Source organism: Mastacembelus armatus, chromosome 7 (genome assembly GCF_900324485.2).
Source record: "Mastacembelus armatus chromosome 7, fMasArm1.2, whole genome shotgun sequence".
NCBI lineage: Eukaryota > Metazoa > Chordata > Actinopteri > Synbranchiformes > Mastacembelidae > Mastacembelus > Mastacembelus armatus.
The window spans coordinates 20,646,295-20,672,506 of record NC_046639.1 but is presented as its reverse complement, the minus strand read 5'-3'; the positions used below and the strand labels follow the sequence as shown (position 1 = coordinate 20,672,506).

The 26,212-nt window shown below is 40.6% G+C and overlaps 5 protein-coding genes across 6 annotated transcripts; 3 read left to right on the top strand and 2 right to left on the bottom strand.

Moving 5' to 3' along the window:
* Positions 1-2,928: 2,928 nt before the first annotated feature.
* LOC113145216 (olfactory receptor 2A12) lies at positions 2,929-4,080 on the bottom strand. Its single transcript, XM_026331660.1, has one exon. The coding sequence runs from the start codon at positions 4,078-4,080 to the stop codon at positions 2,929-2,931; it is 1,152 nt and encodes a 383-aa protein (XP_026187445.1).
* Positions 4,081-9,869: 5,789 nt separating this feature from the next.
* On the top strand, positions 9,870-14,682 carry LOC113146079 (troponin C, skeletal muscle). The gene is made up of 6 exons (XM_026333340.1): positions 9,870-10,014; positions 11,598-11,652; positions 11,917-12,060; positions 12,641-12,755; positions 13,635-13,771; positions 14,247-14,682. The coding sequence occupies exons 1-6, from the start codon at positions 10,012-10,014 to the stop codon at positions 14,276-14,278; spliced, it is 486 nt and encodes a 161-aa protein (XP_026189125.1). The 5' UTR covers positions 9,870-10,011; the 3' UTR covers positions 14,279-14,682.
* A 1,288-nt stretch (positions 14,683-15,970) lies between these two features.
* On the top strand, positions 15,971-18,753 carry tnnc2.2 (troponin C2, fast skeletal type, tandem duplicate 2). The gene is made up of 6 exons (XM_026333342.2): positions 15,971-16,120; positions 17,064-17,115; positions 17,486-17,629; positions 17,915-18,029; positions 18,121-18,257; positions 18,601-18,753. The coding sequence occupies exons 1-6, from the start codon at positions 16,118-16,120 to the stop codon at positions 18,630-18,632; spliced, it is 483 nt and encodes a 160-aa protein (XP_026189127.1). The 5' UTR covers positions 15,971-16,117; the 3' UTR covers positions 18,633-18,753.
* A 531-nt stretch (positions 18,754-19,284) lies between these two features.
* taf13 (TATA-box binding protein associated factor 13) lies at positions 19,285-21,308 on the bottom strand. 2 transcript variants are annotated; one of them, XM_026333344.2, is made up of 2 exons: positions 21,171-21,308; positions 19,285-19,994 (listed from the first exon to the last, which is right to left on the bottom strand). In XM_026333344.2, the coding sequence occupies exon 2, from the start codon at positions 19,991-19,993 to the stop codon at positions 19,619-19,621; it is 375 nt and encodes a 124-aa protein (XP_026189129.1). In that variant the 5' UTR covers position 19,994; positions 21,171-21,308; the 3' UTR covers positions 19,285-19,618. The 2 variants fall into 2 exon arrangements, with proteins under 2 accessions (XP_026189129.1, XP_026189128.1); XM_026333343.2 differs by lacking the exon at positions 21,171-21,308 and adding an exon at positions 20,075-20,214.
* On the top strand, positions 21,277-26,113 carry slc35h1 (solute carrier family 35 member H1). The gene is made up of 9 exons (XM_026333339.1): positions 21,277-21,419; positions 21,900-22,050; positions 22,471-22,534; positions 22,672-22,744; positions 23,219-23,387; positions 23,604-23,687; positions 23,994-24,169; positions 24,474-24,603; positions 25,001-26,113. Exons 1-9 carry the CDS (start codon positions 21,309-21,311, stop codon positions 25,129-25,131), a joined length of 1,089 nt encoding a protein of 362 aa, XP_026189124.1. The 5' UTR covers positions 21,277-21,308; the 3' UTR covers positions 25,132-26,113.
* The last annotated feature ends 99 nt before the right edge of the window (positions 26,114-26,212 follow it).

Genomic DNA, 26,212 nt, shown 5'->3' with positions numbered 1-26,212 from the left:
GTAGCCCTTCTCTGACATATATACACAGTTGCTGTTGCCAGGCCTGGGCATATAGCACTTGGCTACAACACATATAAGTCAGAATAAACATATTTGTCTTGGTTTACCAGTCAACATCAGGTATGTAGTCAGAATACAGTAGAGTAAAATTCATAATCAGGTCAATAGGAAGTAGTACTCAACGACTTACTGGAATACAATACCAAACCTGTTTGGGTTGTTTGGCTTGCTGTTCTGTTAAAGCATCTGTAGGAAGGATTGTGGACATGCCTTCAAGTTTAAAGTCAATAAATCAATATATAAGTCTCAGAGGCACATGATAGGTATTTGCCTATAATAGCCATAATGTATATATTTGCCTTGTTGGCTCATCACTTATTGATTGTGAGATCCTAATGTTCCACCCACTAAGCCCAACACAAATATCTAATAACTAGAGGTTGAGTCATGGCAACCAGACTTCTAATTGAAACGTTTCGCTACTCATCTGAGCATCTTCATCAGTTTAAGAGAAAGCTGGTATGGAAACTCCAATTTATCTTTCCGATTGGTTTCACTCCACCCTGAGCCCCATAGGCTTATTAGGTGAGCTATGTAAAGTGGGTGAGAGTCCTTAGACCCACACTCCTGAGTTGGTTTCACTTCACATGTGGCCTGATGAAGCTACTCAGATGAGTGGTGAAACGTTTTGACCTAAAAACTACAAATTCAGTTGCCATGAGAAAACCTCTAGATAACTTCACCTGGACGACTGAGAATCTCCACAGACAAAGATCTAACAAATTTTAAGATATGTGTATTGGTGTGTGTTGCCTTCAATTTGACTCACGTTATTGATAGTCCTACACACCAACATCCCTACAACCTCCATTCATCCATCTTTTGCCTACCACTTATTCCTGCTACCCTGGGTCACAGGATCCACTCTGAACAGATCAGCAGTCTATTGCAGGACTAACATACAAAGACAGACAAACACTCTCACACACCCCTGTGGGCAATTTAGAGTCACCAGTCAACTTACAAGCCTGCATGTATTTGGACTGTGGCAAGAATCTGGAGCACATTTTGTTTCCCCCATTGTCTTTCTGACAATGACATTAGTACATGTACATGCAGTGTTGAGGAATCAGATGCCAGGAAACAGTAACTTATTTTGAAAAGGTTGTTACAGACATTATTGTTTTTTCCTCCTCCCCTCCCACACATTTTCAGTTTTCACATCAAGTCTTAATTTGTGAATAAACACATTTCTGACAGGTGTGGATGTGATCTTTTGTCAAACCTTAGTGCTAATGCTTTTTAAATAGTTAGACAGATTCATTTCCAAACTGTTCATGATGACTGGGGTCTAGTAGTTTTTGAACCCTTGCAGTTTGGGCATTATGTGTTTAAACAGCTATATCTTCACACAGATCTCTCAGTGTAGATATATATTGAGACGTGACACTTTACCTTAGTGTCCATTATTTTATTTCATATGGAATGTGAAGACACAGAGCCTGAAGAACAATTAATGGATTAAATTCACCTGTTTTACACACAAGTCAAATACATTCATTGAATTACTCTTTAAGCCTCTTTTTGATCACTTCTCTAAAGAAAAGCAAAGAGAAAAAAAAAAGTGTTTGGCTTAAACAACAAAAGCACATCATTCTTTTAGTTACATATTTTTAAAAAGCAATGTGATTGTGAAGCTCACTGAGGCAAAATGTGTGGATTGTGTTAACGTGCTACATAAAACATTGACTTGACTCTTACGGTAAACATTCATTAATACATTGGTCTATAGAGAATTTACTAACAATCAGTCTTTACCCTTTTTGTATACATGGGATCAGGGGGAAGTGCAGTGTTACTGCAGCAGTTTGCACTAGTATATAAATATATATCTAAGCATCACCTAGAAGGGGAAGTGATGGCGTTCTCCTTTCAATTCTTAATATACTTCTGCTTCTAAAAACATGAAGAGGCAGGCAGAGGACTGTTCATTGTTTAACTTCAGCAGGTCAATCCCACTACATCATTTTGTTACAATGTGAGAATGGTTGTTCTTGTGTCTTGCTTGACCTGAATTTTACATTTGGTGCAGTATATTGAGGTAGTTGAACATGAGCTAGTTGTGCTCAAATCACTGGAATCATAAAAGGAAATATAAGGAACAGGTTCTAAGGCAACGCTTTCTCTGTCATTTTATAGCTCACAGAGAGATATTCAGAATATGGTGATTTTTCAGAATAAGCAGTCTTTCATTATATACAGTTGGTGCAGCTTGAGTGTGTGCAAAGGCCTTATAGAAAGTTAACTGTTACTGTTTTATAGTGCAGCAAATTGAAAAGTAGAAGAGGCTGGACAGGTGTGGGTGTGCTCAGCATTTAAAGGTGGCACTATGGCACAGAACTCAGGAATAGTCTCACTACACTTACTACTACTCAGTTTGTTGACTGACCACAGCAGCAGGGAACACACAACATTTTCATTGAGCATTCATCTTTTGCATAAAATAGAATAAATACAATAAATAAATTACAAATAGAAAACAACTAGACCATAAAAAACAAAACCACTGCACTTAAACACACAAATATGTTAATACACTTACAGCATATATGTTCACATAACGTGGTCCATAACAACATACACAAGCTGCATCAAGGCTTTTCCTAGGATCGATTAGTCGATTAGAATCTTACTTGACTGTCAAAAAACACTGTAAATAGACAGTAACTCAACTGGCTCTCTCTGCCCCAGTTTGCCTGGGTATGCATGTAAGTAGTCGATGTCTGGACCAAAACTTATTTCAAAATGGTCCCACTTTCAGAGTCATCTGTTTGGTAGCTCATATTATTTTTGCCTAGTGTTTGAGCCTTAAAATGAGCCTGCTGGATCTTTCAGGCTACTTGCATCACAGTGGCCACTGAGCTCTGGCTACCCTGCCTGAGGTCGATTTTGATGCACAATGTTCTCGACCCTGCGCACACCCGTGCCCTTCCTCAACGGCCACCACCACAGCAGGTTGGGCAGCACCTGCCTCATCTCCACATTCCTCAGTCCGTACAACAGCGGGTTGATGCACGGTGGCAGTGTAAGCATTACCAACAGGGACAGATGGAGCAGGACCGCCGTGGTCGAGGGGGACTTCTTCGCTTTATGGACGTCTTGGTATTGAGAGGAGAGCGTCATCAGAGCCATGTTCCCTTCAAACTCCCACAGCATGTCTGAGATAACTTTAATGAGCAGCGGCAGCAGCTGCAGGAACAGCATGCAGCAGTAAAACACCACCGTGTTGCGCGCTTTGTTGTTGACCGCGTTGAAAGGTATCACTGCGTTACGCGCGTCCTGGTACATCCTCAAATAGGAGAAGCCGTAAACAACCAGGCACAGCAGCAGAGTTAAGCAGCCCGTGAGTTTGCGAAAAAGGACTGAGCCACGAGGGAATCCCGTGTGCTGCTCCACCATGTCCGGCTCGCACAGCAGCCCGCTGGTGAAACGTTCATTCGTTTGCTCTTTGCCAATGTGCAACAACACAAGGCAGACCGTACCGATGAAGAGCGAATAGACCCAAATAAGGCTCACGGCTAGCCGCAGGCGCGCCTGGGTGAGGATGGCCAAGTAGTGGATGGCGTGGCACACGTACAAGTAGCGCTCCAGTGCCATTGAGGTGATTGTGAGAAGGCTGGAGCAAACGCTGGTGATCCCCACAAAATACTGGATGTTACACCAGGTGCTGAACACCATCGTCCGGCGTTGGGTTAGTGAGTGAATGACCGCTGGACCGAAGGTGAAAGTCTGCACGAGATCGCTCACAATTAGATTCTTAAGGAAAGCGATGCGCGGCTCCCAGGACAGGTCTTCGGACCGTCTGAGTCCGAACAGGGTAAACCCATTAACCAAAATTGAGAAGAGTGTCAACACCACAAAAAAGCATGTCAGCACTGGAACTACGTGGGTATAGGGCAGTATTAATAGAAAGAGGCAGCCAGCAGCATCCAGGCGCTCCGTTAAGCGCGGTTCAGTTTGGTTCCCTTCCCTGAACCAGTCACACTGGTCGGTGAGGTTGCGCGCCTCCGTGGCCGTCATCGCAGATAATGTTGGCATTTTTTTATATGACAACCTGTTTTCTTCTAATCACTCTGTACCTTGGCAGAGGCGTTGTGCGCATTCCTGGCATCCTCCAGTAGCTCCGACCACCCATGACCTGACCTGACAGCCCCCCCCCCCGCACATACCCACACCCACGCTACTGTGCGATAAGATATCGCACCTTCATCTAAGGCGTTATCGAGGTATTTGAGTGTAGATGTGGAATGCGTGTGGACCGCTCCGTAACGCGCTTTTACGCATTTGTTATGTACAGTAGATGTGTACAGTAGATATATTCATTAGGTGCGATGAGGCAAAATGCCTAAGATTCTACACTTAGCAGTTTTTTTCTATAGCCAGACAGAAAAATCACTGTAAAGTGTAATCGTTTCTATTGTTTCTGCAGATTTGGTCCAATGACTCCACGGATTCCTCAAAGCACAATATACAGGTAACACGTGACACTGGTAACAAACAACAGTGGAGCCAATGATGAATGAACATTTGTGCATGCACTGATTTTTTTTGAGTGTTTTATTGACACTATTCTAGTATAACAAAAGAAATGGAGGGGAAAGCTGTTAGTGAGTAGCTAGTCAGTGTACAGTCCATACTGTACATAGTTAGTATTGAATTGGATCACATTGGCTTTTTCGTCAACACAAGTCATCTTCTGAACTCTTTCTTGCATTTTACATGACCCAACACAGTTTAGAGTGTTGTGTCCTGTAGGGGAATAAATCATATCAGAAATAAAATGGAAGTTTGTGTATTTGATTCTGAAGCATCACTACATGTCTTTTGTTTCTCTGTTTCCATTGAAGGAAAATGTATTTTGTTTGTTTTTGATAACTGGATGTTACTTATTGAAGTGCATCATCTTTTGACAAGGTAACACAAAGGCGCACACTGACCCCTGATGTTGAAGACTCTTAACTGCAGTGCAGAGGACCACACTTCATGAAAGCACTTCATGCATACAAATATGTGCAGCCAGAATAGAGTTACAAAGCTGTATATGCAACATCCAGAATGCTGCGTGAAAAAAAAACTTTACAATGATTATAAAAATATTTTCTGAGCTTTTTCATGGGAAATTGACGTTCTGAAATAATCGCAGCGTATATAATATGAAAGAAAATCAAAGTAACTTTTACTTTTTTCCCAAATAACTTTGTTTTTTTTTTGTTAATTCTTTATTCATAATATTTTTTAAACTCCAGTGGACTCCTAAGTCTCCAGTGGCCAATAGAGTCCTGTTTAACTGAAGAGCTTTGGCTTCTAGTGAGCTGTGAGCTTTTACATGATCCAAGGACATGCTTTTGTTAAATATAGTTTTGATTAGATATATATATTTTTTTAAATCATTTTGAGTTTTAAAGTGTTCCTTTTGTATATATACAGCATATTGACCCTTTCAAAGATTGAAGATTGAATGATTTACAAAAACACATTCTTTTTCATTCTGTTCTTCACCATACAGATCATTTGCAATGATTTTTTTCTTTGAATAATTTATTTCTCAACATTTGTGAAATTTGATTTCTTATTATCATTTTAGATAGGGTTGTTTTTTTTCCTTTCACTGACAAACCAGTCAACAAGCGTTATAGTCCCAATCATGGTTGCAGGGGGGGCGGAGCCAAACCCAGCCGACATTGTGTGAGAGGTGGGGTCCAGTTAGCCTGATACCAAGCTGCATGTATTTTTACTGTGGGAAGTCTGAGTACCAAGAGAAAACCCACACAGACACAGAACATGCAAAACTCCACACAGGGCCATAGGGTCAAACAGGATTCAAACCCACAACCTTCTTGCTATGAGGTGACACAAATAAATAAAGGTTGGTATTCTTGTGCAGAACGAATACAGATGAAGAAAGGAGACTTGAAGTGTCTGTTTTTCCACTGTGAAATAAAATGTTCAATAAACTGTCCTTGATTTCATGCAAGTTTACTGAATGTGGTTTAAAAGTATATTCAGGGTGTTTTCAACCAAATCTTTATTTTACTTTTTCTCAACACAACAGTTTATAATGGCATTGTTGTGGAGCTTGACACAGCTGAAGTGTTCGGGAACAAAGGCCTCTGACTTCAAGGAAGAAACACATAACTTCTGTATCATCTGTTAAAAAATGCTAATTTTAAAAACTGGGACCAGAAGCCTCATTATGGCACTAGAGGAAAAGTCAGTGGATCATTGTGAACCATGAATGTCTGGACAACAGAAGAGTGAAGGAGAGATCGAGAAGGAGGGTTAAATGAGGAGGAGTCCGGGCATACCTCCAGCCTTGTATAGGGTTGTGTTTGTCAGCTGCTCCACCAGGGAATGTCCAAGAATAGAATGAGTTAGACGTGAAGGGGGGTAGATAAGGAGAATAAAAAAGAGAAATTAAGATGAATAAAGAAGGAAAAGTGATTTGTTTTTAGTGTTTTCTTTTTCCTCTGCAAACCAAAATCGTCTCTCACCCTTGCATGTTTTTAAACTTTCTCCAACAAGAGGAGAAGCTCATATGGAAAACCTTGAGCTGGGCAGACCATCAGCTGGCTTTGTCAGTCAGGCACTAAGCAGGCACTCAGTGAATGAGGTGACATAAGTTGCGACGGCATGGAAGCTGAACTGCAGTCCTCAGGGGAGGCAGGGGTGATGAGTGAGAAGGGTGAAAGAAGGTTAAGGAGGAAAGAGGAGACGGCGAGGATCAAAACACAGAGAGCAGTAGGAGAGTGATAAAAAAGAGGAAGGAGGATGATAAAAGAGTGGAGAAACAATGTGGAGTGTGATGGATGTAGTGGGAAAGAGAGCGAGGGAAGACTTAGACAAAAAAATGGAAGAAGAAAAATCAAACTAAAAAACTAAATGTAGAGTGAAGCAACTGCAACTATAAAATGAGCAGTGTGTAGTTCAAGACCTGCAACACACACAAGCAATAACGAGAAAGTGACAATTCTATTAGATAAGTTGAATGAAAACGATTTCATTCACTTTCTTCACCTCCTGTTTAATCCTTAGCTGCTTGCCTGCCCTGCTTTTCTGCATTTCTTTGCATGAACTGCATAAAGCTGTCAGTCTTTTGTTAATTATTATATTCACTTCACTATACTTACCTGCCTGTCTTGGATCATCTGCCCCGTTTCCTCATTTGCACATTTGTGATACATCTGATTAATTCAGAGGTTATTGTGTTACGATATTTGCTCTAGCAGACACTTCTCAGAAGAGAAACGGGAAACTTGAGTGGAGGGGTGTGTGCTCAGGGTGCACCCAGCTGAACTCAAACCAGGGACATTGCTGTCATTTGGTAGGTCAGTGTCTTAGACCACTGGGCTGCCAAGACATGTCATGTTTGACAGTGGAGCTTCAAACATCTAAATAAGACTCTGATCAGCCAGGTCACTAATCTTCTACCAGAACTGCATGGTAGATCACAACCTTGAGTTTATCATTGCTTAAAGACAGAGTACAAATTTACATCTTTAGTCTTTAGACTCTTTCAGTAGAATCCTATGTCCCTGTAACTTATTCCATCATGTTCACTAACTTTTTCAATAAAAAACAATGTCTGTTGAGAGTGAATCAAAAATAAAAAAAAAAAAACAACCAGGAAAACCAAACGTTGAGGTGGAAAAGCTAGAAAATATATGTCAAGCTGAGGAGATCTGCAGATCATTTTTACTTTGGGTTCATCACTACAAGCAACAAGTATTATGATCCACTGTCTTAATGACATGCAACAATAACTTTATGGTTTTTACATGCTCACAGCTTCAGTCCCATTTCTTTTATAAAGCACTATATGTCTGAACTGACTCATTTGTCTACATTAGACCATAAGCATAAACTCAAATCATCAACCACAGTCCCTTTCTATCCTGGGAGTCACTTCAGATTTTGCATAGGCTTCAATTCTTACCTACTGAAAAGTCTCCCTGGACAGTCAAGATGTAGTCAAGCTCCAGTGTTTTTTCTTTGGAATTTCAATACTGAGTTACCTCCTGTAACTGGCTCAAAGACTCGTTTGTTGTTGATGATGTAGTTCACATGGCAATTGATTTTAAATGTGCCTTATAACAGTAGTTGTAAGAAATTTAACACTCTTCATGCAAAGCTTTGTTTGTGCATCATGTGACTGGAGTTTGTCATGTGGCACAACAGTGGAATTATGGGTCAGAAATGAGACAGATGCATTTCATTCTGCCATTGGTTCAAAGGTGCAGACGATAATTATCCTTTGGAATTCCTTCTGTCTGTGTAAAATGAAGTCACTGGGGCTTATATGGACAGAGTTTTTTTTTTTTTTTGGTTTATCTTTATTTTGCTATGTGCGCATGTCTGGAACTGACTTACAATGGACATTTTTGAGAGACACAATTTAAGCTTCTCGTGTTTTTTTGTGGGGTTCACTGTTTTTGTAGTTTTCATGGTGTCTGACAGAGAGAGAGAGTCACAATAAAAAGGTTCAGAAGATATCTCTATGATGCATGGCCATTATTGCACTGGACCAGTGTAGCTTTACCTCCCACAAGAGACTTAACATAAGGTCTAAGTAGCTGCTGCTGGTGTTGTTTACCTGCCAATGTAACAGTACTCTGGACGTAAATACATTTCTGGTAAAAGAATGGGCAGAGCCTTCCTGTTTGAAATGCCAGTGTACACAGAGATCAGCAGCATCTCCTGGATTCACTCGTGTGTTTCCATCAGCTGACTTGGTGGGCAGAGTTGGAAAGGGGTCTTTGGACTTGTACTGATGATATTCGAGTGCATCTATCAGTCAAAAAACTCTTTCATTGTTCATAATAATAGTCTATTTGTTTTGTGGCCATACTAGTGATGTGGCTCTAGAGAAAACTATGTTTGTCAGCCAACATAGCAAGCTCCTGATGGATTGCCATGACCTTTGGTACAGACATTCATGTGCCCCCTAGGATGGATTTGAATAACTTAAGATACTTTAACTTTTCATTTAGCGCCATCATCAGGTCAAAATATTAAATTGATTCATAATCAATTACAGCATTCACTCTTTTTCCTGCTGTTTTTGCAGACTAAGCTAATCACAATCCCATAATGTACTGTTGAGAACAACTTTATTCCCAGCCTGGATTTTTAGTTTGCCTATTTGCATCAGAAGAAGTGTCACTTATTTACGAGAGGTTTCAGTTTCATTCTGTCTCTGTTGATTGTCATATTAATCATGGGTTCCTGCCTGTGTCTGTATGAGATACTTTGTTTGTTTACTTGTTGATTAGGTGAGAGGCCAACACTTAAAATGCTTAAAGATGGGGCAGAGCTGTGTCGGATCTCAGGTTTACTTGTACACCTCTTAAGTTACAGATATCAAGGGTAGTGCAAGGGTATGTCAGCAGCAGTGATGACGGGGACATAGGCAGACGGATGGGTTAACAGACTGAGAACGGGATAGTGAATCTGCACATGCAGGGCGGCGTTAATGTGCGTGCGTGTGTGTGTCTGTGTGTGTGTGTGTGTGTGTGTGCATTCACTCTGGCTCTTGTACAGTTTGTGAAACCAAGTGACTATCTGCATCAAGATGCCCAGCTGATCCTCTGCCAAAATAACCTCCAGCTGCTCGATGCCTACATGGTGTTTCTTTTTTTTTTTTTTTAATAAATGTCACTGAGCGTGCCTGTTATCTAAATATGGGGGATTGGAGAGTGTCCCACACAAGGGGATGTCCGTCAGGAGATTGTAACAGGGCACAGACTAAAGCTGGATTTGATTGGTTGGCTCTTGTCTCAGGAGGGAGTCTCTTACCCAATCCTGATCAATTTTAGTAGAAGTGTAGTGGGATGAGAGGGTACTTATGCAGCAGAGTAAAGCCACAGTGTTATCTGAACTGTCTAGGAGGAAGACTTTCTTTCCCAGGCGACTGACATTTTTATTGGTGTCTGTTGTTCAGCTCAGCCTGCCACCATGGTAAGAAACTGAAAACTGAGAGTAGGAGGTAAAATGGAAATGATCTTTGAGGATTTTCTTTTGTTTTCAACTGATGAGGATAAAAACCAGATGGCAGAAGATGGAGTTTATTCTCTGAAGCAAAAACGAACTTTTTCTGCTTACCCACAATCATCCAGCAAGTCCTCATCTGGACACAGCTGGACTATCAGCTGGATTTCTATTCAAGTGGTGTTTTATCTCTTGGAATACCAGAAAAGTCTTGAATTTAATTTGGGGCTTACACTTTGGCTATTTGTTTCTTTTTCTGTGCTGCTTCCTACAGGCAGAAATTTTCCTGACTGGTAATCTGCTACTGTAAACTTCTTTTTACATACACAACTTCTCTAGCTCCTTTTTGCTATTTGTTTCACAGACTGATTTGTTTTTACTTACTTATACTTCATTTTGTAACAAAACTCAAAAGGATTGATATTTAGATTGAAGGGAGCCATACTAAAGATAGAAAGTACACAGCTGAGTAAAGTGAGAAGACACGCGGCCTCTCCTCTGGGTCCTAAATTAGGACATTCACCTTGAGAAAATCCTCTCGTATCCTCACCTTAAAAATAGAGTTAAAGTGAACTAATCAGTGCATTTCTCTGACCTTTCCACATGCTACAATATTGATGAAGTGCTGTCAAGCAAATATTCAACTGGCCTCCTGAACAACTGAAGAACTGGGTGTTTGGAAAAAAGAGGAATACCACTCAAAAATGAATCTTTATTTTTATTATGCTTCGAAACATAATGTGTCAGTGCCATTCCTCTTAGAAAAACTGAAGTAGTTCTTGGTGACAAGAACTGATGGAAATATGACAACACATTCTATTTGAAAAAGAAAAAGCAGCTAGCACTGTAAGGATAGATTCCTTTCAGATTCATGATCTGCAGGATCATCCACAACCAAGTGCCTAAGGCTTGGAGAGGATTAACCATGATATAAGGCTATTTCTGGTTCTTGGCTGCCACTTGGTCAGTAACTGTTACTCTTACTCAGGCTGTAGGTTTCTCTTTCTTGAGAAGGTGGGATCATACCAGGACTTTTGCACCTTTTCATCCGCTAGAACATACAGAAATACATGTCTAAGAATGCATTTTACATAACTTAAAAATACTTTATACTTGTGTGCAATGGGACATTGGAATTCTAAAACATTTTTAATTACTTCCAGGCCAGTGTTTCTGCTTCTACTAACGTGCTGAGACACACAACTTAGAGTAAACTGCTGGTACTCTTGGTACACTTCAAGAAATGAAAAATTATATAGTTTCGTAGGGTAGCTCAGGTAGTCCAAGAGTGCAAAACTCCAGGTGTGATTATATGTGAGGGAGTGACTGGCTGTAGGGGGTTGAAGATGCTGTTATCCTTGCCATTGCCATGATTCCTTTTTCTATCCTGTCCTGTTCTGATAATGGCCTGACCACTTTCAGAGCACATCCAGTGTGCAGCTGCAGTTGAATATGGCTGTCAGGAATAATAACCTCTATTTCTCTCTTCACCCGTCCTTCCATTCTTCCACCACTGTCCCCCTGTCAATCTTTTTGCATTCTCTGTTCTTCAGCCCACTGACGCCCAAAGTGATGCACGCTCCTTCCTCACTGAGGAGATGATTGCAGGTCAGTCCTACTGCTGCACAACGAAAATGACTTTGCACTTAATGGAGTTTTTAGAATCAGTCTGGTTCCTTAATTCAATGGCAAGTCAATGAGCAAGTCAACAATTAGAAATAGACTTTAGTTATTGTGGAATGCACAAATTACATTTAACCACATTTTTTAGACCACACAATGACATTCCAGAGCCATGAATGATGTTCTTTGTGAATCTCTTTTACTGCTGTTGACTGGTCTGAGTTTCACCAATGTCATTCTCTCACCCAGAGTTTAAGGCCGCCTTCGACATGTTCGACACTGACGGTGGCGGTGACATCAGCACCAAGGAGTTGGGTACTGTGATGAGGATGTTGGGCCAGAACCCATCAAGGGAGGAGTTGGATGCCATCATTGAGGAAGTCGATGAGGATGGTAGGATCACTGACTGATCAAAAATAGGTGGTTTTCCTCCTGGTAGTTGAAGATATTATTGACAGACATTATTGATTATGGCTGAAATATATATATATATCTCCCAGGTCTCTGATAGAGGACCCGATATTGAGGAAGACACACATACACCCATAGGGGTGAGAAGGGAATTTATATATATATATTTCAGCCATAATCAATAATGTCTGTAGTAAATACAACAGAAGAGCCATGAGAAAAAGTTGTTACATTACAACAGACTTGTCATCAAATTTGAAGCAACACTGAGCTATTCTGACTGTATTGACTATTGGTTCCTTGTATGAATCAATTCCCATAATGCAACTCAGTAGCATCTGTGATTACACCTCTCTGCATGTTTAATGCCCAAATCATTCAAACGTCACGCCTGAAGTTTATGACGTAGTTTCTGTCAGATTTCTACAAATCTGTGTACAAAATCACAAGAATAGTCACAACACATATGGCAGGGCTCTTAGTGAGTAAGGTGAAGGTGGGACTTGCACTGCATTGCTTCTACCGTCTCGCTCAATCACTCTTTCACCTCCTCTCTCCTCAGGCAGTGGTACCATCGACTTTGAGGAGTTCTTGGTCATGATGGTGCAACAGTTAAAAGAGGACCAGGCTGGAAAGACTGAAGAAGAGCTTTCAGAATGCTTCCGTATTTTTGACAAGTATGACAATCAATACCATTGTAAACACATATACAGTACTGCATTTGATACTTATATGTCTTTTGTGGGTAAATTCAAAACATCTTCGACTTGTACAGCATTTTTATGTCCTGCAGAATCAAAACACGTTAATTGTACATAGGCATAACAGCACATCAACCAAGCAGCTTTATTCATAAATCCTATGTGATAATACATGCACAGAAAATGCACAAGATAACTTAGTGGGCATTTAAATAAGCTACACCTTATTGTGATTGATTAATAAGAAGATGCATTTGCACATCTTGCACAAAATGTTTTAGGTACTTGAGCATGTAAATAGTAGAGACACACTGCATGTAAATAACTAAAAGTAATGCTGCTCCTTAACCTGCAATGACAGACTTTTATGGCCACTTGGGGGCAGTGGAAACAATTTGAAACACAACACTGACATCAACCTTGAAGATAAACCGTCATACTTGTTGGCCAGCAGTTATTGAACAACATCATTTTGGCACATGCAGTGTCAGGTATTATTATTATTTTTAACTTCATATCAAAGGTCATTTAGAAACTTTAAAACCGTTACAGATTTTCCAAGAACGAAATGTCCTGCTCAGCACACATCTTGGTAACAATTAAAAACAACTTATCAAAAGAGTCTACATCTAAAACAATTGACTGAAACTATTATCTGACATTTAATTCCTAAAACATTACTACGGGATCTGTGTCAAAAACACATTATCGTTCATATACATGACACATTTATGGCTACTAGAATATTAAAGTATTGATGAAAATTGTCGTAAACTTTAAAAATAAAGCAAGCTTTGTGAAGAACGTTTCCAGTGTGTGTGTGTCTGTACATTTATTATTGTTTTTAATCCACAGGAATGGAGATGGCTTCATCGACCGCACAGAGTTTGGTGAAATCCTCCACATGACCGGAGAACCAGTGACAGAGGAAGATATTGATGAGATGTTTGGGGAATCAGACTCAAACAAAGATGGAAAGATTGATTTTGATGGTAATGTTTGGTAATGTTCGATATAGTATCAGAGACAGGGAAACCCAGTAGGACTTTCATGTCCACTAAAAACATTGAGCACGAGGGTCCTTGTCAAAATCATCAATGGATGCATTATCTCATGTTTAAATAGTTAGATACAAGTATTTTTAGAAATATGGTGGAATTATTTGCTTTCTTTTTTAGAGTTAGATAAGAAGAATATCAGGCTTTCAGATATGTTGTTCATGTCTAATCTGGAACAAGCCGTCTGTCAGCTCGGCTTATAGCTTAGCATGAAGACTGAAAATAAGGAAAATAACAGCTGGCCTGGTTGTTTCTGTACAAAAACAACATTTGAAAAGGGTTATTGGCTGTAACCTTCCAGGACCTCACTCTGACCCTAGGAAGTAACTCTGTCTGGCATAAAACAACTCTGCCTGATGTATCAGCAGCGTGTTGGTGATTTACTGTTTTTCTCTCTTTCACTCTCCAGAGTTTCTGAAGATGATGGAGAATGTCCAGTAAATAAACCTACAGCTCTACATTCCTTGGTGACCCTTCCTCAGAGAGAATATAAAGCACTCTATCTGATGGAAATCTACTCAGAGCAAACTCTAAATGCTATCAAAACCTCTACAATAATGAATATGACATACATTGGAGATGGTAAAATGGATGCAAGTACCTTCACACCCATCTCCTTTGCTCTTCTCATATGAAACCCAGGGTCTTGTTGACGATCTCTATAAATATCTACTCAAACCTTTTAAGACGAAGACGCTATTCCCTGGCTGCTTCCCTGTCCTGGCCACCCAGCTGTCCCCTTGGCAGCTGCTGTTTCCCCAGAAATGCTACACCACCTAGCCTTAACCCCCACCCTCCTCAAAACTGAGTCCTCCACACTATTCTGTTCTTTCTAAATAAATCAGTTTTCTCCTTATGTTCATTGTTCATCTTTGTAAATTATTCTGCCGCACATGCTTGACACAAAGTGACTATATACACGGGAAAACAGTGCATGCACTTTCTCACCCATCCTCCCTTCACACACACGCACACACACATTTCGTTAATTACAGCTGGTCTCATCTCCCTGTTCTAATCTCCACTTCAAAGTAGTGCACTACCATGGGCAGTGGCTTTTACTAATCTTCCTGCCTCATTTAACACACAGGAATTTTCAGTTATCAGGTTCAGAATTCTCCTCAAATTTGATCTCAATCTAAATCTGTCATAACTCTGTCCATCATCTTCACACAGCAGCATCCAAGCACAGAAATCATAGAGGTGCAGCCTGGCAGCCTGCTGGTATTAGAGGCTTGAGACGGTCACAGAGTAGATTTAAAATGCAGGTCTCTCTCTGAGTATATACCCTTCAAGCCCCACCACCACCTCTCAAAAGCAATATCCTTCCTCTTTCTTCATGGCTGCTCCATCCTCTTTTCCTCCCTCTCTCCTTGGGCCCTCCCTTCAGGAACTACCTACCATAAAAGGAGCATCAGGTTGTGTTTATTAGGCTGAGTAATGCTGGGATATGTGGGTGCCTGCTTCATATCCCTGTCCCGCATACCTAAAAACTGCCTGCTATTTAGGGCACAGCTAACGGGGGTGGAGGGCTGAGTGTTGGGGTCCAGCCCTGCAGCATTTTTGTCTTGGTTTTGAATTGCACATCCAGATTGAAACTGCATCATCACAAAACCTACTTTAAAATCTTTGGCTCCACCATCCTATGTTTACAAGGCCTAAAGTGCAATCGACAGTGCACTGAGGAACTGTAATATCTGTAATTTTATAGTTGTTTATTTTGAAAATGTTATTTAGATTTATGGTTTGTTATTTTAGATCGCCACTGAAAGGTGCTGTGGGTCATTTCTAAAGATTGACCATTGATTTCATTTTCTAAAGTGTATTTTGATTTTATTAATATAGTTCCTTTATAGTATGCCATAGTTCTTTCTCACACTGTACCTCTGATTATCTCAGTTTAAACAAACCAAGAGTGTGGATCTTTGCATTTTGCATTTCCTTAATTCCCTGTAGATTGTCCTACTTTGACCAAGATCCCAAAAGTGCTAAAACTCCTGCTTTGCCTCTTTACACCTATAACCCTGTAACTTCAAGAAACAAGAGCTTTCCTCTCCAAAATGTGATTGGCTTGCCCTGGCCCCAGAACCCTAAAAGTTCAGGATACTAAATCTGGAGGCCTGTGAGAGGCAGGGGGCGGGACCTGGCTGCCCTGTTTAAAGTGTGTCTGAACCATCACTTGACGTCTAGTCTCTCTGTTGGGGTGAACACGGATTGACCACTCCTTTGGGCTTTTCTTTTATCCTTGGATATCTGGGGGGGAAAAGCTAATCCACAAACATGGTAAGACCAATCAGTTGAGCAAATGAGCGTTGATCAGTCAACCAGCCATTAGTTATTAATCCATGATCATGGTTTATGAATGGGAAGTTTAGCAATAAAGGCATGTTAAAGTGTAAAAACCGTCTGAGTTGTTGACATGCGTGTTTCCTTCTGTTGGTGAATTGTGGATGTTTTTCTCATGACCTCTATTAACATTTTTGCCAGAGAATTGTATTGGCTGCATTGAATGGAATTATAAATTATATTATATTTTGGTCAGCAATATTCTGTGAAGGCTCTGAGTCCTTGTAAAAAGATAAAATTTAGTGCTGTGATCAGGGAGGGTGTCAGCTGCTAAGGTGCAGAGTCTGCTTAGGTGACAAATTCCAAGGATTGGATGTCTGCAGTCCATATACAGGGAGTCTAATGTGTTGAGCCTGAAATAGCAGGACTAATTTTCACCAGGCTCAAGAATCCTGATGAGATGCAGCCACTATATCTTCCAACATGTGACTTATGAAATAATGTTATTTTCAAAAACTAATAATAATAATTTTAAAAAAAAAAAAACAACAACAATATCTCTATTTCCTCTGTAGCGTAATGTCTGTGGCTACCTGGTGTTTTACTCCCCCTGCTCTATTACAGTTATTACAGCTTGCACTTAAAGATAAAGATGCTATTTTAAACATTTACGGTGCTTTTGTTCTCAGAAGAGAGGCCTGAATTCTGAACCTGATAACAATATTTTGTTATATATATATATATATATATATATATATATATATATATATATATATATATGTCAGTTATAGGAGCACTCAGCACTCTATAGGCTGTGGTCAGTTCGAGTTCATTTAAAACGAGGCTCAGTGCACTGGCTTTAACCTGCAATAAACAATGAAACTGAAATGAAATTAGAAGTTGATGGTGAAGTGATAGTGTGGCCTCTGTTTTCTTCCAGACTGACGCGCAACAAGAGGCCCGCTCCTACCTGAGCGAGGAAATGCTGGCTGGTGAGTTCAGTAACGCGTTACTTTGCCCAGGAACCAGTAACGTAACAGATTACACTTATCACATGAGAAGTTACTTAGTTCTTTTCAGGTATCCCCTCTTAAATATGGACATTAAACGAGCCATCAAGTTGAATCCCATGTGTTTTAACTATCAAATGTGGAATCAGTCCTGCAGAGACCACTACTTCGTGATAAAATATGTTACTTAGGGGCAGGGGCAGATTTCACTGCTTTTTCTTACTATACATAATCGCAGAGGCCCTATTCAACACAACATAAATGTTCACGGGTAATGCCTCTATGAACAGCCCAGTGGGCAAGACATAAAATAAGTTTTTGAACAATGAGCCAAATTCTTTCATTTCTCCAGAGTTCAAGGCCGCCTTCGACATGTTCGACACTGATGGTGGCGGTGACATCAGCACCAAGGAGTTGGGTACCGTGATGAGGATGCTGGGCCAGAACCCATCAAGGGAGGAGTTGGCTGAGATCATTGAGGAGGTCGATGAGGATGGTGAGTTGATTACGACATAGCGATGCACTACACACCCTGTCCAGGTATTCCACATCCCATTTCAAAACAAAATAAATTCCACAGAAAAATATTTGGAGGAAACATTGTGTGCACTGAGAGAGTAGGCCTACATGCCTACAGTGTGCCCCCTTTAAATTAGCCACATGGTCCATTACGCATATTTGGGCTAAACTTACACTTAACCCCAGTGATTCGTGCGTGCTTTCCAACAAGTAGCACAGGACACTGGGCTGATCCGTTATGTGACGTCTTTCATATCCTCAGGTAGCGGTACCATCGACTTCGAGGAGTTCTTGGTCATGATGGTGAGGCTGCTAAAGGAGGACCAGGCCGGCAAGAGCGAGGAAGAGCTGGCAGAGTGCTTCCGTGTGTTCGACAAGTACGGCGCACTGTTACTACATACATTACAGCTCACATTATGTGTAATCATTTATCCTTGCAATCCCATACATTGCTGTCTTTTCCCGCAGGAACGCTGACGGCTACATCGACAGAGAGGAGTTCGCCCTCATCATCCGCAGCTCCGGCGAGTCCATCACAGAGGAGGAGATTGATGAGCTGCTGAAGGAGGGAGACAAGAACAACGACGGCATGCTGGACTTTGACGGTATGAATATGATGACGATGAATGTATGTAGAAGCAAAATATTTCATTTTCAGATATTAATACTAATAAAAGACAATTAGTGTCTATGGCACTTTAATGGATATGATGGAACTAAGATTTAATTTAAGAAATCATGTAAATCTGTATTTATGTTGTGTTAATGTGGAGGTTATAATGATCTTAATGTTGGATACAGTGTTGTGTTTTACATCTTCTGTAGATTATTTAGTATTTTTTTAGTCTTTAACAATCATCTTACAATCAAATGACACAAAGGTTTTATTCATCATTGCAGCTGCAGGAGATGGTCACTGATAACACTCATCTTTCCTTTCTTTTCCAGAATTCCTCAAGATGATGGAGAACGTGCAGTAAAACCAGAAAGACTCATGGACATTCCTCCTCTCCCCTGTGATCCCCTGCTCTGAACACATTTAACTCCTCACCGTCCCATTTAAAAAAAAAAACAAAACAAAAAAACTCCCTCCTATCCACCTGGTTCTCTGCCTTCTCTTCTCCCTCCTTATAGGCATCCTCAACAGACAGCTAGAGCACCCGGTGGGGGTTGCTGGCTGGGCAACACTTCTCCTGAGCTCATTTGTGAAAGCAGCTGGCCCATGGATGCTGCGCTGACACTGCACCCTGTGACAGGACAGCAAGGCTGCAATGGGGAAACGCACTGCACAGACCTTTTGCAGTATGCATGGCCTAACATTTCATCAGCAACCCCCCGCACACACACCCGCAAACAACTCTGCTGGTGAAGCTCTAATCTAGATGTAGTCTAGATAGATCGGCAGCCTGTTACCTGCTGCTTAGACCAATTGATTCAACCACTTCACTGTACAAAGAAGCTATTCGCTTGAGCAGAATAAATGAACTAACACATGCTCACGTGTAGTTGGTCAGTCATATTAATTTATGGTCTGTGTAAAAAATTTTGTTTTGAGGAATATCAATAAAATCTGTTTGTTTCTTCTTTTTGTCCGGTTTGTTTGAACCAAATAACTGGAGTCAGATGACATTATTTAATGTGGGGTAATGTTTCAGTATACGGTTTAATTAAGGTTTTAAGAAATTCTCAAAAAGAACACAGTTTTCCTGCACAAATCATCTTTTTCTTTGAAATCTGAGACAACAAATGATTGAGCTTACAGTCAAATGTAAGTGTAAATGAAAAACCGGGAAAAAAAAAAATACTCAAAGGAAGTAAGTGATCACCAACTTAACTGACAATGTATTGTTAAATAATCACTGCAGCTGTGGTCGTCACTAAACACTGCACCAGGCAGAGGTAGATGCTGTGGCTGCGCTTGAAACAAGATTTAAACAGAAGTAGGTTTAAATGAACCCAGGCGTGTTTATGAGCCATAATTTGCCTCGTCGAAGGCTTTCCGGGCTCTTTTCAACTCTTCGTTCATGGTCAGCAGGTCTTTGACTCTGGCGAACTTCCTCGGGTCCTTGCGGATCAGGAAAACGATGTCTTCCACCTGGACGCGGCCTTGGCGTCCGATAGACATGGCCTTGTGCGTCATTTCCGTGATGAACTCAATCACCAAGTCCTCCAGAATATCCACAGACTCCGTGTACGGGTTCTGGTCGTCTCCAAACCCGTACATCATACACCTGAGCTCCTTGGAGAACAGCCGCTTTCTTTTGCCGTGGCCGACGTCGACTCCACCGGATCCGTCCTCCAGCTCGTCGTCGAAGCCAGTCTCGTCCTCATCATCTGCCATCCTGAAGAAAAACACACACAGAGCGCATGTAGGTACCAACCAAAGGCACTACATCACATTAACACTGTAATTAAGCATTACCCTTCAGCTTAGTGGGACCACAACACGACTGTCCGTGGGATTTGTTGACTTCCGCTTGACGCAGGAAGTGATTCTGGGAGAAAAACGTGCGATTTTAAAAACACCGCCGCTTGTGGTTATTTTTCTCCCTCAGATCACGGTGATAAATATTACACTACTAGTTTTTTAACCATATCATCAATACGGCAGATAATTTTCTAATATCTGATTTGGCTGGCTGTGTTGTTTGCTCATGGTATGTGCTTGTTTATTCTTCGAAGACAAAGTTAAGGCCAGATTTGACTCAAAAAAACCGGAATATGTATCATAACTCTGTCTGCGTAGATCACCACGTAACGTCACCTAAAATTATTAGGTTACGTACAGATGTGTGCAAACTAGTTTATCCAGCAGTTTAATTAGATTTTTTTCCCGCATATTATTTTCGCGAAACAACTTCGGCGATAACAGTAAAGTCATATTTATCATAAATCAAATATTCATAATTCATTGTTATTGTCGAGTTTTATGTATGCCGAACTGCAAAGTAGATCAAATCAACCCGAGGAAGACCTTTAGTCATAGTAGCATGTAGTTGTAGGTGACAAAAAAATCACTAACACTTTTAAAAAAGAGCGATTGGTCAATGGAGGTCAGTATGTGGGTGTCGTCACAAGACAGTGACACGTAACGTTACCACACCGGGAAAACGCGTTAGAGCTGGAGTTAACACGCACTTTACATACCTATTGTTGTTAAATATACAGTTAACTAAAGCGGTTAACCGAGGTTAGCAACATGGCAGGCTAATCTACCGTGTAACGTTAGCCAGCCCACAAAACTATCGCACCTGTCAAACTTGGTGAAACAACCATCTGGTGAGTGCTGCTGTTTCCTCAGCTGAAGGTGGATATTGGATATCGATAGTTGACTGTGGTTAACGGGTGGTGTTTGAACGGTCAGCTCACCGTGATTTGTCAAAGTTGAGCTAAGACCAATGGTCGAGCTAAGACCAATGGTCGAGCTAAGACAGCTGCAGAGTTAGTCCCAGCTCTGATAACCAGCCTTAGAAATGTCGCTGCTCTGATTCTGTCATCAATAGACACAATAGTCTCACCTTGTTTCTCCTCTGTCTGTCCTGATGTCCAGGCAGTCAGCTATGGCTGAGAGGAAGAGGGGCAGACCCAGTTTGGAGAAGACTGAAGACTCTCTGCATTAGCTGTCTTCTGTGGACAGCTGGTCCTGGCAGTCCTACATGGCCATCCCTGTCCAGTTCCTTTGCCGGTGGCTTCGCATTGTTGGATTAGTTTTCATCTACTATGTCTTCTCTATAGGCATCACCTTCTACAACAAATGGCTGATGAAGGTGAGTCACACTTGGTTTACCAGCATCTGCACCGTTCCTCTCTTTACAGGACACACATCGGTGTATTTGTTGAATGAAAATAAGCAAAGTTTAAGCGATATAGTGTTTCTGTCTTGGTCTTTACTGTGAAACAGAGTCTTTATAGGTCACAAAAGCCTTTGAAAACGTTGAATTTTCCCCTAAAGAAGGCATTGGAAGCAGTTAAAGTCTTGAGCCTTCACTACAAAGGTCTTGAATATTTTTATTTTGCGCTGTAGATAGTTTTGTGTGTTCCTGCCGAATGTTGGGAGATGTTGTACACCTATAAACTACAAGCTGCACAAACAGAACAGGATTTTATTTTCTAAACTATTGTGTATTAATACGACAGTACAAGTCAATAGTTTGGGCACAATTTGCAGAAACCCTGTGAGAAAACCTTGAATCACTGCAGAGTCTCCCTGTACTAGGCCTCAATGACCTTGTCCTTTTCTCTCTCAGGGCTTCCACTATCCACTCTTCATGACATTAGTTCATCTTGCCATCAACTTCTGCCTGTCGGCTCTGACGCGACGGGCCATGCAGTGCTGGACAGGGAAATCCCGCACCATTCTGAACTGGACAGATTACATCTATAAAGTGGTTCCCACAGGTGAGGTTCTGGTGTACTCTTCTAGGTTTTACCCAACTACCCAGAAAGCAGCACAGAGAGAAAAGTACATTAGAAAAGGGGTCGACAGTCGGCTCTTATCATTTTCAGTGACTGCGTTTTCAGTAAAGAACGCTTTGACTAAAGTCCATGCTGATATAAACATTACATCACACCTGAGGAGGACAGTTGACTGTTCTCCCCACACATGAGCATTTGTTTAATATCCTGTAGGATTGGATGGACCATTTTCAGTTGTCTTCAATGAGCAACCATCTACACATCAAAATATTCCATAACTATTACAAATCGTTCCTGTTCACCTTCGATCTACAAATTTATTATTTACTAGTGTTGGTTACAAACTTTGATACAGAAACATCATTTATTGTAGTGTGTTTGTCTTCTGTCCATCTTACTCAGCCATCGCAACAGCACTGGATATTGGACTTTCCAACTGGAGCTTCCTCTTCATCACCATTAGCTTGTGAGTTTGTGGCTGAGGGACTTGTTTCCTGATACAGGATGCTCTTTATGTGTGAACCGAAAAGTGTGTAGTTAGTAGTACCCTGTTTCCCTGGTTTTGGAAGTGATTTTTAAGGCTTGTAATTTGTGTCATTAAAGGTACACCATGACCAAGTCCTCAGCAGTGCTCTTCATCCTCTTTTTCTCCCTGTTGTTTAAACTGGAGGAGCCGGTGGGTGACACATTCTTTAACTTCACATGTGGAAATGGTGTGTTGACCACACAGTGCCCTAACTAAATTGATTTTAACTAAGGAATGAAAGAATCAGTTCATCCATTGCTGAATTAGGTAACTGCACACCATTTGGGAACCACTGTTCTATACATCCACCACCATGGGATTTGCTAAAATGGTGATACCTGCTGAACAACCTGCATATTTACCTTGTCACTGTGTGCATACTAGCATTAACTAGCCTAACTCAAAGCACTGCTTAAATCAACGTGTGCAAGTGTGGCTCAAGGCTCTATTGTCTACTTTAAGTGCTGCTCTTTTTTACATCTGAAATGTAAATATTTGTAGTGATGCATTGTGGTCTATCTTTATTTCTATCATTTATTGTTCTCTTGTTTATCTTTGTGTTCACTTTCTGTGTTTTGTCTTTCTTGTTCGATCTAACCTTTTTTTTCCGTCTCTTTCGACCAGAACCCGTTCCTGATCGTGGTGGTCCTGTTGATCTCCCTTGGTCTGTTTATGTTTACATTTGAGTCGACCCAGTTCAACCTGCAGGGCTTCATCTTGGTGCTGCTGGCGTCATTTTTAGGCGGCATCCGCTGGACCCTCACTCAGGTCCTCATGCAGAAAGCAGAGCTGGGTCAGTGTTGTGTTATCTTCAGAATAAAAAACCATGAGTGTATATAGAACAGCCCTGTTCCTGTTGCTTTTCATTTTATTGCGGACTCTTCTTTTAATTTCTCTTCATTATGTGAGGTGCTTGACAATCCTCTCGCTTTGAATTAACCGATAAATAAGTACAAATGCTTCTTTTTTCCCCCTCTTCAAACATTTTTCATGTTGTACCTTCCTCCAGGCCTTCAGAATCCAATAGATACAATGTACCACCTACAGCCTGCCATGATCCTTGGCCTGTTTCCCCTTTTCCTGTATAATGAAGGTAAGACTTAGTTTTAAAATGTGGTTTGTTATCCTGATAAAATTGATCAGAGTCTTGATAAATCCGCTCATTATTTGCAAACATTATTACAGTTACATTCAGGTGACAGTGAAGAACAAACATACCATTGACAATCTGAAGGAGTATTTCATGGACACAATAATCATACAAGTAGTTGGACTGGAATAATCTGTAATATGAGTCCTATAACCAACCCATAAAAAATCATTCCAACTACCTTTTCGTTATTGCCTAATTACCTTATTTAGATGTAATTAGAGTCTGGTAAATCTTGTCTGTCTTCAGAGCTGAGCCTTAGTACGTCAGAAACACTCTTCAGAGAGACGGAGCTCTCACCTTTCCTGTATTCAGTCTTCACCCTAAGTATCGGGGGGTTGCTGGCCTTTGGGTTGGGCTTCTCAGAGTTCCTGCTGGTCTCCCGGACCTCCAGCCTTACTTTATCCATATCTGGGATCTTTAAGGTACTTTCTAGATTCTTTGTGCTGTCAGTGTTCTTTTTAAGTCAGTCAGTCAAACTGAAACCATCTAATACAGAGAACCAGAATTTAAGATGAGAGGTTACTAAACTGATACAGTCATACATTTAAACTTTTACTAGTGTTTTGAAACACTTTGTCAGCTTTAAACTAATTGGCAGCTCTGCTATCACTGAGAATCTGAGCACATTAAAGGTTTCTTCATTTTTCATCAGTCCAACAGTGTTTGTTTCTTGGTGTGAGGGCGCAGTGTTCTAATACACCCTTTCTTACTGTTTTGTCTCTGCAGGAGGTGTGTACGCTGCTTTTGGCAGCAGCTTTGATGGGAGACAAAATGAGTGGGATTAACTGGCTGGGATTTGTTGTGTGTCTGTGCGGCATTTCATTGCATGTGGCACTCAAGACCATTTATTCCAAAAGTAAGTGTTTTATTATTGTTTGTTATACTCTTAGGTGGTTTTATTGGGAATAACATGCAAAGAGTCAATCAGATATAGCAAAAAACACCCTCTAGACATTTTTGCTGACATCCAAAAACAATGCTTAGTGGTGTATATAATATAACGCCTCTGGACACAAGATGTCTTACCATAGTGAAAAGTCTATTTAAAGACTTTCAACCTTGTATAAGTTATGTATTGAATCATTATTGGCTTCTGAGCTGGCTGTGATGTAAAAACAGCCTTTATATCAAACAAAGTGAATGTCAAACATCTAAGTAACGTAACAATGAGCAAAACACACTTTCCAGTAAATGATGACTTGAAGAAGTGATTATCATGTTGACAATGTTAATTTTGTGATGTTCTCCATCAGATAAGGGCCCAACCATAAGGCATCTCAGCAGCAGGAGCCCAGAGTTTGAGCTGCCATTGCTACATGGAGACGATTCAGAGGCTGATGAATATAATGATAAAGATAAGGAACAAAAAAACATTCTGCATTGATGTCACTGATATGAGCCTCAGTTGTGACTGTTTTCATTCTATTAAAACTCTTCCATCACATGGTTTGAACAGTGACATCAGAGAAGTGCTTTAGAGCTTCCAAACACTGGTTCAGAGTCACTGCCACAAAAAGACACAACAGCGTCTGCAGCTCTTTTCCTTCCCTTGATCGTATCTTCAGGCCGGACCGGTGCCTCTTTATCAGCTGTGCTGTACATGAACTGCGCTCTGTGAACACAGATTATGTGTGTACCTTAGTGGAGCTTCACAAATGTAGCTGGTGTCAATGCAGCATGAGTGTTAACAGCTTTAATACTTTGAAATCGTGAATTGTTTTGGGCCATTTTTATTTGCTAGACACTTGTAACACTGTGGGGAAAATCATCTTACTTTGTTATATTTATATACATAATGTGAGTTAATAGCGTTCTTTGAAATAGGAAAAGGCTACCTCACCGAAAAAAGCAGTTGCAGTACCTGACAGACACTAGGAGTTTTAGAACAAGTGTTTGGTAAAACTCAGCTAAGTTTGAAGTGTCCCAGAAATGCAGGAGACTTGCTCATGTCATGTCTTGTATGTAGCCTGATTGTTAAGAAAAAGACAACCTTAAGTTGGTGTTAAAATTGGATGAATATTTAATATAGTTCTTTTACTATTCCTTTTTTTTTCTTATTCATATTTTTGCAGATGGCTTTGTCCTTCTTTATCAAAGCAAACATACAGTTTAATACAGATAGACTGTGATGTTACAGCGTGTGTCCAAATATTGGGACGTCACAAAATGTACATTTTATTCAGAATTACTTTAAAGTTTAAATCTAATTGCTTATTCACTCCCTGAAGTCAAGGAAGCAGCTGCAGGGTTGGAGACCTAAAATTGAATGGCCTCCAGTTATTTGAATCATTGTTTGCAAGATGTGAAATGACTACACCTTAATGTGCCTTGTTAATGTCTCAGCAATAAAGAACACTGCAAAGCTATGTTCACAATCCATCATGATTTAAACAGCAGTGTAGCTAAGGTACTAGGTTTTAAGGTTTTTGCAACAGAATTAAAAAAATGAATAAAAATAAGTTTTC

Bases quoted from the DNA above. Each gene is read 5' to 3' on its own strand.
- slc35h1 (XM_026333339.1), top strand. From the start codon at position 21,309: ATGGCCATCCCTGTCCAGTTCCTTTGCCGGTGGCTTCGCATTGTTGGA. The intron at 22,051-22,470 runs GTGAGGTTCTGG...CATCTTACTCAG, and splicing joins CTATAAAGTGGTTCCCACAG to CCATCGCAACAGCACTGGAT. The intron at 24,170-24,473 runs GTACTTTCTAGA...TTGTCTCTGCAG, and splicing joins CCATATCTGGGATCTTTAAG to GAGGTGTGTACGCTGCTTTT.
- taf13 (XM_026333344.2), bottom strand. From the start codon at position 19,993: ATGGCAGATGATGAGGACGAGACTGGCTTCGACGACGAGCTGGAGGAC.
- LOC113146079 (XM_026333340.1), top strand. The intron at 12,061-12,640 runs GTAGGATCACTG...CTCTCTCCTCAG, and splicing joins TGAGGAAGTCGATGAGGATG to GCAGTGGTACCATCGACTTT. The intron at 12,756-13,634 runs GTATGACAATCA...TTTAATCCACAG, and splicing joins TGCTTCCGTATTTTTGACAA to GAATGGAGATGGCTTCATCG.
- tnnc2.2 (XM_026333342.2), top strand. The intron at 18,030-18,120 runs GTACGGCGCACT...CTTTTCCCGCAG, and splicing joins TGCTTCCGTGTGTTCGACAA to GAACGCTGACGGCTACATCG. The intron at 18,258-18,600 runs GTATGAATATGA...TTTCTTTTCCAG, and splicing joins CGGCATGCTGGACTTTGACG to AATTCCTCAAGATGATGGAG.
- LOC113145216 (XM_026331660.1), bottom strand. From the start codon at position 4,080: ATGACGGCCACGGAGGCGCGCAACCTCACCGACCAGTGTGACTGGTTC.